Raw genomic sequence first — 12505 nt, 5'->3', positions numbered from 1 at the left:
GCTGTGCTTGTGGACAGTGAACCGTCCTGCCCATTTTGGGAAGCTTTCTTCTTTACTAACGACCGCAGAGTGGCTGCTTACGTGCGAAAGGAAGAGAAGTACATATTTCAAAACAAACTAAATGAGAAACCACTGTTTATTTTTTATCCCAAATAATAGCCCCAGTGCATTGGCAGTAAGAGATGGGGGACATATTTTGAAGTTTAAAAGCTAAAACTTGGATGTGCAAAATAGAAAATAGCTATCAGGAAACTGGAACCAACACATTGGAAACAGATAGAAGAATCTGGTATTTCGAAAAGGTAATTCGAGTGCAGTTAGGCCATACCTCCCCTACCACTCCATTAACCTTCGACAGAGATGAGTAACATTGTTTCAAGGATGAATAAAGGGCGTTGCCAAAGGAGGCCAAGGGGCGGGCAACCAGTTGCCAAGTTCAAGAGCGTGCTAGCTGGCATGTGCCGGGGTGTGGGCATGCAGAGAAGGGGGTGCAGAAGGCCACCTGGGAAGGCCGGGGAAGCATCATGCGGGAGGTGACAGGAAGGCAGGGTCGCTGAGGATGAGGACAAGGCAGTGAGGAGTAAAGTAGAAGCTGTTGAACAGGGAATACATAAACCACGTCTTCCAAGCATGTTTCCGAACCATTCATGAAGCACCTGCTGCTTCTTGTCTCCTACAGTGTTTACTTATCCCGAAAATGGCACTGACGACTTCAGAGACCAAGCAAAGAACTTACACCACCAGGTATTTACGGCTGTGTTAACCTTAAACAATCATTCTACCAAAAACGACGTATATGGGTTTCTTCAGAAACAGCAGGAAATTCCAGTGCGGGACAAGCTAGCTAGGACAAAACCACGGGCAATCCCACCCAACAAAGCAGAGAACTGCTCTCCTAGGGACCAGAGGGGGAAGTTGGGAGGCTCTTACAGAGGAGAACTCCACTGGAGGGACCTGGGTGCTCTAAGCATAGTAGCCCGTCGTTGGCTGAGCCGAGACTGGCTGAGCCGAGACTGTCTCTCATCGGTTGGGCTGTTAGCCTGCCTTCCTCCTTCTGGGATTGTCCGAGAAAACAGACCAGGCAGGGTCCTTAGATCACACTGCAGATCGCCACCTAAGTAGGTTACGAGATCAAGTTAGTAGGTCTAGGACAGGATAGAGTGTGGAATGGGAGACAATAACGTAGCCTAATGCGCCATGGCACAGATAGCGTGACAACTAGAGAGCGCTAAACAGAACTATCACAGTGCATCAGAAGTAGAAAGGATAAGTACTGTGTTGTATACTTTTTGTTTCTATTGTATGTGTTATATACAAATTGACACATACTATAAAATGTGTAAAGTACACAATTACAGAATATATTATGACCGTATTTTATAGTATAGAAGTACATATTCTATTTTATTTCATTTATATATAACATATGTAATTATTATATAATTAGAAAAGGATAGACTAGGACAGAAATGTACATAGCATAAGGTACTCTTGAGCTTTGGATGCAGAGTGAATCAGTTGTGTACAACTTCTCTTTATGTCTGATATATATTGTATATGTTTACCATATTATGTGTTTAAAAGATTATACAATAGTATATCACATATATAATCTAATATGCATATATGTAATATGTTAAATAATGATATGTGTATATATTACATATGCTATGTTGTGTATTGCTATACAAGAGTAATATTACACAATTATATTTTACATATTATATAATTTACATTTATTGCATATATTGTATATATTATAAAGTATATATAGCATTGATATTCATTTGGATAATAATAATGGGTAATATTTATATACCGCTTGTAAGACTCTTGTATAATCTCTAAGTTGGGGACAACAATTGGGGGCTGTTGGGAGGTTCAAGTATGCTAATGCATGTAACATAATGCCTGGCACACAGAGTAAACTATCAGAAGGGTAGTTTTATTATCATTATTGCAAGGTTCACAGGAGATGCTGATTCTATGATAGCAACTAAATCAAGCTGATGCCAAAAACCATGTTTGTTCCACAACGTGCATGAACTAACTGCCAGATGGATATACCTTAGCCCCTTTGATAGGCTAGATGCCAAATTTTAGGCTAATTGAGGAAGTGAAAGTTGTTTACTACTCTTCCTATGTCCCTGTTTCTATAAAGCCAATATTCCCCTCCTTGGGGCCAAACCTGGCACCTCTCGTGACCAACTATATATAGCAAAGGAAGAATTCATTTGAAGAAATTTGTAGTTATTTCTGACAAATGAAAGCAAACCTAGCTAAGAAATGTACAATAGACCTCTGGTGGAAACAAAGCCTTTAATAATGGTTAGATATTTTAACATTTACAATCTGTACGCTGGAATTATGTTGCATTCACTTACTCATTTTCTAGTTTCTTTCTTCTCCCAGTTTCTTCCTCCTTCCTTCTCTCATTTTTTTTTTTTAATTTTCTCTCTCAGGGATCTCTTTCCAAAGAACCATTACAGATGAACACCTATGTTGCCTTGTACAAATTTGTACCACAGGAGAATGAAGATTTGGAAATGAGGTAAAAAACAAAAAAAACAAAAAAAACAAAAAAAAAAAAACCTTTTTTTTTTTTAAAGAAAAACTAAAAAGAAAATTTAAAGTCCATGTTTTTCACGTGAAAAAAAGAATGAAGCAGTGATTCTCACATGTCATTGTGCATCCAGTGACCCGCTGTGCCGGTTAGCAGACGGATTGCTGGGCCCTCTCCCTAAGGTTTCTGATTCTGCAGGTCTGGGGGGGCACGAGGGGAGGGCTTGAGAATTTGCATTTCTAGCCAGTGGGCAGGTGGTTCTGATGCGACTGATCTGGAACCGCACTTGAAGAAGCGTGGTTCGGCGCATCATCCGCAGAACTGCCAATGGGTGTTTTCGTGAAGCTTGAGCGTCCAATGTGCTTGGCATCCTGGGGGGTCTAGTAGGGAATAAAAAGACATATATGTCCCTCCAAATGAACATAGATTGAAGGATCAGACTCCAACCACGTGTGGAACCTGCGGGAGAACGGCAACTCCCCACCGCTGCCCACCCTGAGCTGGGCTTTTGTTTCATGGTCCCTCCCAGTTCATGGCCACCGGGAGGAGAAGGTGGGATTGGGGCCCCTCGTGAAATCTGAAACTTTCTCCTGACCGGTTTGTGTTGTTCCCGTCTCGGGGGTAGTTCAGCTGGAGTCAGTGCCTCGTTCGCATCCTACTTGTCGTGTGACCTTGAGCAATTTTACAAACATCTCATTACTCTGGTCTCCTTACTTATAAAAGAATAACAACGACCCCTGCGCCCTGAGTTATTTTTGAGGATAAAACGAATAAGCTTCAGAAAGCATAGAGCACAGTGCCTCGGCATTGGAAACACTCGGTATCTGGTGGCTGTTACAGGTTTCGTAACATGCTGTTTACCGGCTCGTCTCAAAGAAGACGCCTCACTCCTCTCCTGCCTTCACGACCCCAGAACTTAAGGGTTCGGTGCTTTTTAGTCCCAGAGCAGGAGAGAAGGGGCCGCTTGTCTAGTCAAATGCCCCCTGGGAGATGGGTTGTTTCCTCTTCCAAAGAGAACAGAGAGCTCCAGGACGCTGAAAACTATGTCAGCACATTAGAGAGCCGGCCTCCATTGGGAGGGGGACCCCACTTACCCGAATAGCATGCAGGCCAAATTACGGGTTCCCATTCACTCCCCTCGCATGGCTTCCGGAAGGTGTTGTCTTTCCACCCTGGAGCTCTTTGGGCTTCTCCTCCTCGGGTTGGGCCATTGCCCGGGGAACGGTGCCCCCCACACTTGGCTGAGTGTGGTCTCCCACTTCAGTGAAATCGGCCTCTCCTCTTTCACTTTGCCCAGAGCCCCATAAAAGGGGCTGCCAACAAGGCTCCGGTTGGCCCCGCTTTCCCAGGTTCTACGTGCCGTGAGGTCAAGCTCAGCAGCTCGGCTGCCCCCTCGTCCAGCGAGACTCCACAACTGACCTGTATATCCTGCCGGAGTCTGGGTCACACCCAGGGTCAGCATGGTGTCAGCATTCATTTGCCATCTTCTCCCGAGTGATTCTTGGGGCCTTCCAGAGCAGAGCTCGGGGCCCGAATCCTGGCACCTTAGATTTGTTCAGACAATCGGGCTCTCGTAACCGGAGTTTTCTCCATCGCTCGTTGAGAATCGCCATGCTGAACTCGCTGGCTGGAGCTGTAAACGCACCCGAACCGTCAGGCGTCAGTGCGGGAGGAGGTGGTGACATTTGCCAAGGGAGGCCCCATTCTAGCAGAGGTATAACAAGCCCTAGAGGTTAGCGCCTGCTGGGGGGGGGGGGGAGGGGGTCATCCCTGGAGGGGTGTCTTGCCTTCAGCTGACCGTCCACAGTCAACTACCTGCCGATGAAGGGTGATATATATTCACTTTGCAATAAATACAGCGTACCATGTCCTTGAGCTTGCCATTTGGATATCTAGGACTTAAACTGTAACAACTTCCTATTGCGTCAGTCCCACCATTTTATTCTGAAGCCATCAGATGAAAAAAAAAAACAATTTCAGAGAAATATAGGATGTTATTAGGGTACTGAGAAATGGCGCCTAGCTGCCTGGTGACGGTCATAAATTTTCGTGTTTATTTTAGGCAGTGGCAGGTCATTAAAAGTCAAGTCGTCTGGTCACGAATCAAGCACTTACAGTCTGCTTTGAGGCAAACGGGGCTCTTCATTCCCAGGAGTGAAATGCCTGCATTACATAGACTGCAAGATTGGAGTGATAAATCATACTTTCTTATTTCTTTTTCTTTTTTTTCTTTTCTTTTCTTTTTCTTTTGTTTCTTTTCTTTTCTTTTTTTTTTTTTTTTGCCAAAAGATTGTGTATTCCCATTTTAAAATCCAGGCACTGGATTCAGAATGTGTAAAGCAATGCCTTGGGGATTTGGTATGATTCCTTGAATGAACTGGGGCTTTGTGAATTATCCTTTTCTCCGTAAACCGTGAAGTAGGGGGAAAAAATCCTTTGAACAAAATATCATTCTTATCCGCCTGAGTTCTCGTCCGGGGGGAGAACGCAGGTGTCCTCAGGACAGAGGACAAATGAAAGGAAGACACAGGGAAGGTTTGGAGTGTAAGCTGGAGGTCGAAGAAGACCCAACTGGCAAAGCCAACAAGCCGTGGGTCAGCGCGGCTACCCCATTGCTTCAGCAATGTTGTTTCTCCTCAGTAACAGGGAAATCTCTTCTGCCAACAGCTAACCATCCAGACCTTTCTACCAACCTCCAGATTCACATCCCTACTGGCCCACCCTAGGCACACAACAGCACCACCCTCGCTCCCACAAGCCTGCTCCTTGGGGTGAATAATGTCATCGCCTGTCTGCCCGGGCTCCAAGCCAGCCACCAGAGGCTTCCCTTCACCTTGCGTCCGAGATGTATTTAATGTTCAAGTCCGACTGGCTCTCTTTGCCTGAACCTACTGCAACCGTCCTATCTCCATCCCTCCCCAGACTGGGGCTCCAGGCCCTGCCTGTTCTCTGTGTTTCTAGCCTTGCTCCCCATCCTTCCCTTCCCATCCACTTTGGGTGGAGAAGTCACTAAGGTGACAGTACATTGTGCTGGGGGTCATCTCAACTTGGGACTCAGATAGAATGAACTCCTACCCTGACCCCTTTCCTTTCTAACAATACGACATATTACCTACCTTTCCGAACCTCTGTTTTGTCATCTTGAAAATATAATAAGGCTCTCCCTTATGGAATCCCTTTGATTAAATAAAATAACAGTTTCTGGTACAGAGTAGGATCTTGATAGTGTTAACTCCGATCGGTTCTAGTCCTACTCCAGAAGTGGGACTTCCAGTCTAGTCTTAAGAAATGAGAGACAGAGGAAGACAGAATGAATATACATCAACAGAGATTCACCGAATGCTTAAGAGAAAAAAAAAAAAGTGTGGGCATCGCTTGATAAGGGTTTAGCTCCCAGCCAAGTCACTCACTAGCCGTAGGACCCCCATGAAACCCAGAAAAGTTACGCAAGCCCCCGCTTCTTCACATGTAAAAGGAGATCATCGTTATGCCTGCCTTTGGTCTGCTCACAACACACACATCTTTGCTTAAAGGTCTCCAGTGCCCGGGGTACCTGGGTGGCTCAGTCGGTTGAGCGTCCGACCTCAGCTCAGGTCATAATCTCACAGCTCATGGGTTCGAGCCCCACGTCGGGCTCTGTGCTGATCGCTTGGAGCCTGGAGCCCGCTTCGGATTCTGTGTCTCCCTCTCTCGCTGCCCCTAACCCACTCACATTCTGTCTCTGTCTCTCTCAATAAGTAAATAAAACATTAAAAAAAAATTTTTTTTAAAGTCTCCAGTGCCCTCCCATTCCCCTTGGGTGAAGACCACAGTGTTCACAAGGACCTCCAGGACCAGCACAGTCTCATCCCTGGGGACCTCTCCGTTTCGTCTTGTACCACGGTTCCCTCACCTCTCTGCTCCCTCCACACTGGCTTCTTTTCTTCCCCAGAAGGACCACACTACTACCCGCCGAGGGATTTTCCTTCCTGCAGGCTGGTCCCCCCGCCACCCCTCCTGTCCACCCTCCATCACCATCACAGGCACCCACATGCATGCATGCCCTCACAGATCTCAGCTGGGATTTCGCTTCCTCGGTACGCCCTTTCCTGATACCCCCAGTCTGGGTGAGATTCCTCTGCTACCTGCTTTCATGACCCCATGTATCTTTCCTTTAAAGCCCTTACCTCAACTTGTATTTATATATTTCTGGGATTATGTGGTGAACCTCTATCTCCCTTATAAATTCCATGAGAACAAATAATCTGCAGTTGCTAACCTACCCATCCGTGTAGCCTGGTTCCTGAAACATAGGAGATGTTTAATAAATACGTCATGAATGAACGGATGAACTAATGCTGTGCCTGGCACGCACAGTTCGTGGGCACGTCAAGTACGTGACGATAGAATGAAACCTATAGAAGAGGAAGCAAGCCAAGCTCAGAGGGCTTAGTCAGGGCCTGTTTCCTGGAGGAGATGGGTCTCGAACCCGTGATGAATATTATTTGCCAAGAAGAAATTGTAGGAAAGGAGCCCAAAGGTTTAAGATGGTTTAGAAGGAGCCCTGATGAACCCTTACTGGACATTCACAGTTGAATGAAGGACTAAGCCTCAGGAGAAGCTGGGATGCCACCCCCCTATTCTTAGGGCAGTGAGTACTCCTCTTAGAGATGCCGTGGTCCCGTCACGGGTCTCCAAATGCTGTCGGAAGGCAGAGGCTTCGCACAGTCGGCTTTGCTACCGTTTCAGTGCAACATCAGCTTCACTCGTAAGTGCGCCCACCATTACCTCCCCAAATGGCTGGAGTTCTCTCGATGACACTCTACCTGTCCATCAGGTGCAGAGCGCAGGGCAGAAAAGAGCGATGACTGGGAATCACATAGACCTGGGTCCGCCTTCCAGCTCTGACCCTTCCTAGCTGCATCTCCTTGAGCCAGCTACTCAATCTCTCGGGGTCTCCGTTTTCTTCTTCCAAGGGAGACTGAGTATGCAACTAGATAATGTAAATAAAAGGTGGAATTTCATGCCCGGTACGAAGTAGGGTACTCAGTATATTTTAGATAAACTTCTCTTAGTTTGCATCTTTTCACAATATGTTTGGTGTCCAAGTCTCCTGAACCTCATTAACCCTACCCTAAGGATATATAGTTGCAAAAAACACATTCAAAGGCTCTCTCTGGCCTTTGAGCACACCCAAGGGGACTTGATCCAATTTGTCCAGCAATAAGGAGGCTGTGATACCCTATCCTTCATCTTACGAGTAGATTTTGCAGTTCCTGGTTTGTAGGCATGACGTTTTACCACTGACATGAAAGATGTGGGACCGTCATGCTCTGGATCCCCTAACCGTCACAGACAATTTGAGGTCTGATAACATTAAAGAACACCCCCATCCCTCTGTCTGAGTGCGATGAGCTTGTACAGTAGGTAAGCTTCTGTAATTAGTCTTAAACAACTTCCACCAATGACCTTTATTTTCAAAATTTTTAAGAGCTTTGAAAATTAGGCTGTATGCACGAACAGCTGAGTACACAAGCAATGATTTTTAACGTGCTACTTGAGGGGCACCTGGGTGGCTTAGTCAGTTGATTCTTGATTTCAGCTCAGGTCATGATTCTAGGATCGTGGGATTGAGCCCTGCACACTCGAATACACATTCATGCACACACACACACACACACATACACTTTGTTAGCAAGATAGCACACACCTAGCTTGTTGATGAAAGTGAAGTGTGCCTGTCACATTTACCACATAACCAGTCCTATTCATTACGCAGGCTGATTTGGGATTCAGAAGTCTGCAAAATGGTGTTAGAGCCATTGCTCATTATTCACACCAACGCGCCTTTTAAAAATCAATAAGGATAATTTTTATGGCTTTGGCATGCGGATGCATCATGTAAATAGGCAGCAGATGTAAATAACTCCGAGTAAACACAAGCCCCTAAAAATATCTTAGGGGCTCTGAAATAAAGGATGGGGAGTAAATAAAAGACAGAAGGGTTCAGATGCATATTGTAGTGACCATATAATGCCTATTCCAAAGGACCCATTTTGGCTTCCCACATCGAAGTCATTTTCATTTTTATTAGTTCTCCCCAAACAAATTTATATGATAATGGCCATGTTTCATAAGGGGCCAAAAAAGAGGAAAAAAAAAAAAAAAAAAGAAAGACAGCTTAGGAGCCAAGAGAGGGAAAGAGGGAGCTGCTCTCCCAATATTGTTAAGTTCTGAGAAAGATACAAATTAATTTCCACTTCAGTGTGTATCTGAACACCTAAATCTGGGGGGGGGGGGGATCAAAGAAAAATGTATTTTTTTTGTAATCCCAAATAAGGATTTGGATTCTTGAATCGCCAGCCTCTTTCTCGGAAGCAGCGAGTCTCAGATTTTTCCGTGGTTGCGTCTGAATGAAACCAGGCAACCATTGGTCTCATTAGCTAATATTCATGAGAACCTCTGGAGATGGGATGGCCTGAATTCATCGCTCTCTGATTTTTCCAAAGCTTCCCTCGAAATCGAGTTCAAACTGATTTTAACCCTTGTGTGACCATTCTCAGAATTTGTGTCATCTCTTTCCTGCTCCCCACGTAGTGAATGAGCATCGACTCGCTGCTGGGTGAACAATTCACAGACCCTGCCCTCAAAGAGCTCAGGTGGTCATGGGCTGGGCGTAGCAGAAAAGTGGACGAGAAAGCACACTCCATTGTGAGCTCTTGTGGGCGGGGATGATGCCACATCCACAGCACTTCAAGGAGACGTCAGAGCAGCCTGGGGAGGCCTCGGGAAGGCTTGGCAAACAGGTGGCATTACAAGCAACCCAAGGCTTCCAGCAACAGGGGCCCTGGGTGCCTGTGCAGCTTGGTTAGCGAGCATTCATTCTCTCTTTCCAGTCAGGAAGGGGTAAGGAAGGATGGCTTGTGACAGAACATGAGAATCACTTTAAGAGGTACCGGATAGGGGGCAATTGCCAACCCCGTCACAAAGAGGTGGTACACATTCTTTAGGGGCGTTAAGCCTATTTTCATAACTACTATTCCAGTCCTCATTATGGAAAGACTATCTTCAACTTCAGTAGGGCTTAGTGAGTGGACACGTAGCTGTTATGGTTCATATTCCAATGAGACAGTTTATGGTTCTGATGAAGTTTTGGGGTGGTGGGGGTTTGTGGGGTCCAGAGCCGACAGCCAAGAAAGAATTCTTGCAGACATCTTTGGTGCAAAATGGTGATTTTATTAAAGTACGGGTACAGGACCCGTGGGCGGGGAGAGCTGCACTGGGGTCGTGATGGGTAACTCATTATATACCCTCAGGTTTGAAGGGGGTCAGGGGTAGAGTAAGTCTCCAAGGAATTCTGGAAGCAAGGTTTCCAGGACCCTGAGGGGCTAACTGTTGCTAGGGAAACACCATTTATTACCTTTAAATAAAACCTCAGTCATGAGACCCTTCAGATGCATATCGGGGGGCCATAAGCTTGGAGTATGATTGCCAGCATGAGATCAAGGGATTAGAATTACAAGATCCTCGAGGTTGGGATGATGTTGAGCTAAGGTTCTCTTTTGCCCCCCGCAAAGAGTCATCATCGAGGCAGCTGAGCTCCTAGAAGGAGGTCACTCTGCCAGTTTCAAGGACTTGTCAATGGGCTGTGCCAGTTTCAAGGACTTGTCAATGGGCTATGCCAGTTTCAAGGACTTGTCAATGGGCTGTAGGCAGGAAGGGAATTTAACTTTCCTTTTGCCTCCATTTCCCACCTCACCAGGGCAGGCACTTGAACCCCTTTCCTTTGTTCTTGGGTAGCCAGGAGTGTCTGAGGAAGATCACCCATATTCTACCTGGAAGGGCAAGGGCGTGCCAGCCTGAATTTTGCCCCTTAGCCTGCCTCACGCTCCCTCATCAGTTCCTTACCTTCGGGGGGTAAGTTGGGAGAGCCAGGGCCAAAGACTGACCGGAAGAAAGCAGAGACTCAAACTGAAACCCAGGGAGGCCGACTCTCAGCCCACTGGCCTTGTTCCCACCCCAAACTCTCCATCCTGCGTTGACCGTGTGGGTTCCCTCTGTGATGAGGTTGACAACTTGTTCTCATCAGCAGATTGAGACAATGTATTAATTTAGCCAGTGTGGGCCACTTACCACTTCTTACGAGTTTCTTAGGATTGTTACGTCTTGCTTTTAGGACCAGGAAGCTTGTGATCTATAGAGTGCGTTATGAAAAATCACTCCCGTTCACTGACCATTTTTTTTAAATTAAGATAAAATTGGGGCACCTGGGTGGCTCAGTTGGTTAAGCGTCCAGCTCTTGGTTTCAGCTCAGATCATGATCTTACGGTTCATTCATAGGTTGGAGTCCCGCGTGGGGCTCCACACTGACAATGCAGAGGCTTCTTGGAATTCTCTCTCTCTCTCTCTCTCTCTCTGTCTCTCAAAATAAGTAAATAAACTTTTTTTTTTAAATTAAGGTAGAGTGCCCGGGTGGCTCAGTCGGTTGGGCATCCAGCTTCAGCTTAGGTCATGGTCTCACGGGGTTCGTGAGTTTGAGCCCCACGTCGGGCTCTGAGCTGTCAGCTCGGAGCCTGCTTCCGATTCTGTATCTCCCTCTTTCTCTGCCCCTCCCCTGCTTTTGCTCTTTCTCTCTCTCAAAAATAAACATTAAAAAAATTTTTAATTTAAGGTAAAATTATGACTCTATAGAAATATAAAATGAACACATATGGAAAATTTTATTTGACTCTTTAATTAGCGAGAGAACCAGTATAATGTCCCAGGCGGGACAAAGGAGACCTCAAACATCCCACAAACAGGCAGTCGGGACTGCTGACGTGAATTTACAAATGCATGCTGAACTGGTCAGTACTTACAGGTAACTACTGGGTGTTTTCCACCAGACAAAATTCACATGCATTTCTAGGGACAAGAGTCATTTCCAGTACCATCAGTTTTCCTGAAAAGGTAAAACAGCTCACATGACAAGGAGTTGGCTGGGGGAAAGGGGCGCTAAACACCCAGATCACTACTATTTCTGCCTATTTCAAAGTCTTCCCAGTTTTCCCCGACATCCCCTTGAGTTCTTTTCGCAAATCTGTGAGGTTACCCCAGCGATTAGTATTCTACAGGGGAGGAAACTATGGTTCGGATTGCCAAACCACTTGTTACAAGCCCTAAGAACCTCCTGGAGAATATTATCAAAATAGAGATTCCTAGGCTCCCCCCCCCCCCGGCCTAGGGGGTCAGATCCCACTCGGAAATCTGAATGGTTAAGTGTTCCCCTGGATTCCGAGTTATCTGTGCGACTTGAGAACGGCTGTGACGTCCAAAGATGCGCGGTGAGCCGGTGGCACACCCAAGGCCACAAGGCAAGTTCCCTGATCCTCGGTCGTGTTCAGGACTCGGGACTGCATTCGGGTTCTGGCCTACAACTTGTGTGGCTGTGTCCTTCACTCTGTAAGGCTTTATAACTCCTCCATAAAAGAAGAAAAGGAGAGCCCTGGAGACAGAGTAAGAGAGAATAAGACTCCCTCGGTGTCTCGATTCCATTCTCTAAGCACATTACTGCTTGGCAAATGCATCAACTTAATTAAAACTAAATGTAATTCTAATGCACCAATTTGATTTAAAAATAATCTTCACGGTCACCAGGACATCAAAATGCAATTAAGGCTATTTGAGGAAAGTCTCTGATGCATATTATGTTCCGATGCCGCACTGTGTCAGGAAACCCAGACCCTCTTGAATGCCACTAATGTGCTTTGCGGCCTCCCTCTCACTCAGATGCCTCTTTCAATTAGGTTCCGGAGAGCGTGATCCGTGACAGTTCAGGAACATTTACCAAATCCCATCCAAATGGCCCTTGCGCCGAATGTCTTTTCTTTGAGCTGGTCTTGGCACCGGGGGGAAGCGCAGGCAGTCTCACGGACGCCACGATTAAGACAGAATCAAACTTCAGGATTCGGGAGTTTCTGGTCA

The 12505-nt window shown here is 46.1% G+C and overlaps 1 protein-coding gene across 5 annotated transcripts in view; it reads left to right on the top strand.

Moving 5' to 3' along the window:
- The window catches only part of STAC (SH3 and cysteine rich domain), a 138438-nt gene that overhangs the window by 110288 nt on the left and 15645 nt on the right, over window positions 1–12505 (top strand). For 4 of the 5 annotated variants that reach the window (XM_011286318.3, XM_019810967.3, XM_011286319.3 and 1 more), the window contains exons 7-8: window positions 680–744; window positions 2463–2551. In XM_011286318.3, coding sequence (XP_011284620.1) covers window positions 680–744; window positions 2463–2551 — 154 coding nt within the window. Of the gene's footprint in view, window positions 1–679; window positions 745–2462; window positions 2552–6494; window positions 6895–12505 lie in introns of those variants that run through there. The other variant, XM_019810966.3, reaches the window with a different exon arrangement.

The sequence above is a fragment of the Felis catus genome, chromosome C2 (assembly GCF_018350175.1).
Source record: "Felis catus isolate Fca126 chromosome C2, F.catus_Fca126_mat1.0, whole genome shotgun sequence".
NCBI lineage: Eukaryota > Metazoa > Chordata > Mammalia > Carnivora > Felidae > Felis > Felis catus.
The sequence above is the reverse complement of the archived record's forward strand: the minus strand, read 5'-3'. Positions and strand labels throughout refer to the sequence as shown.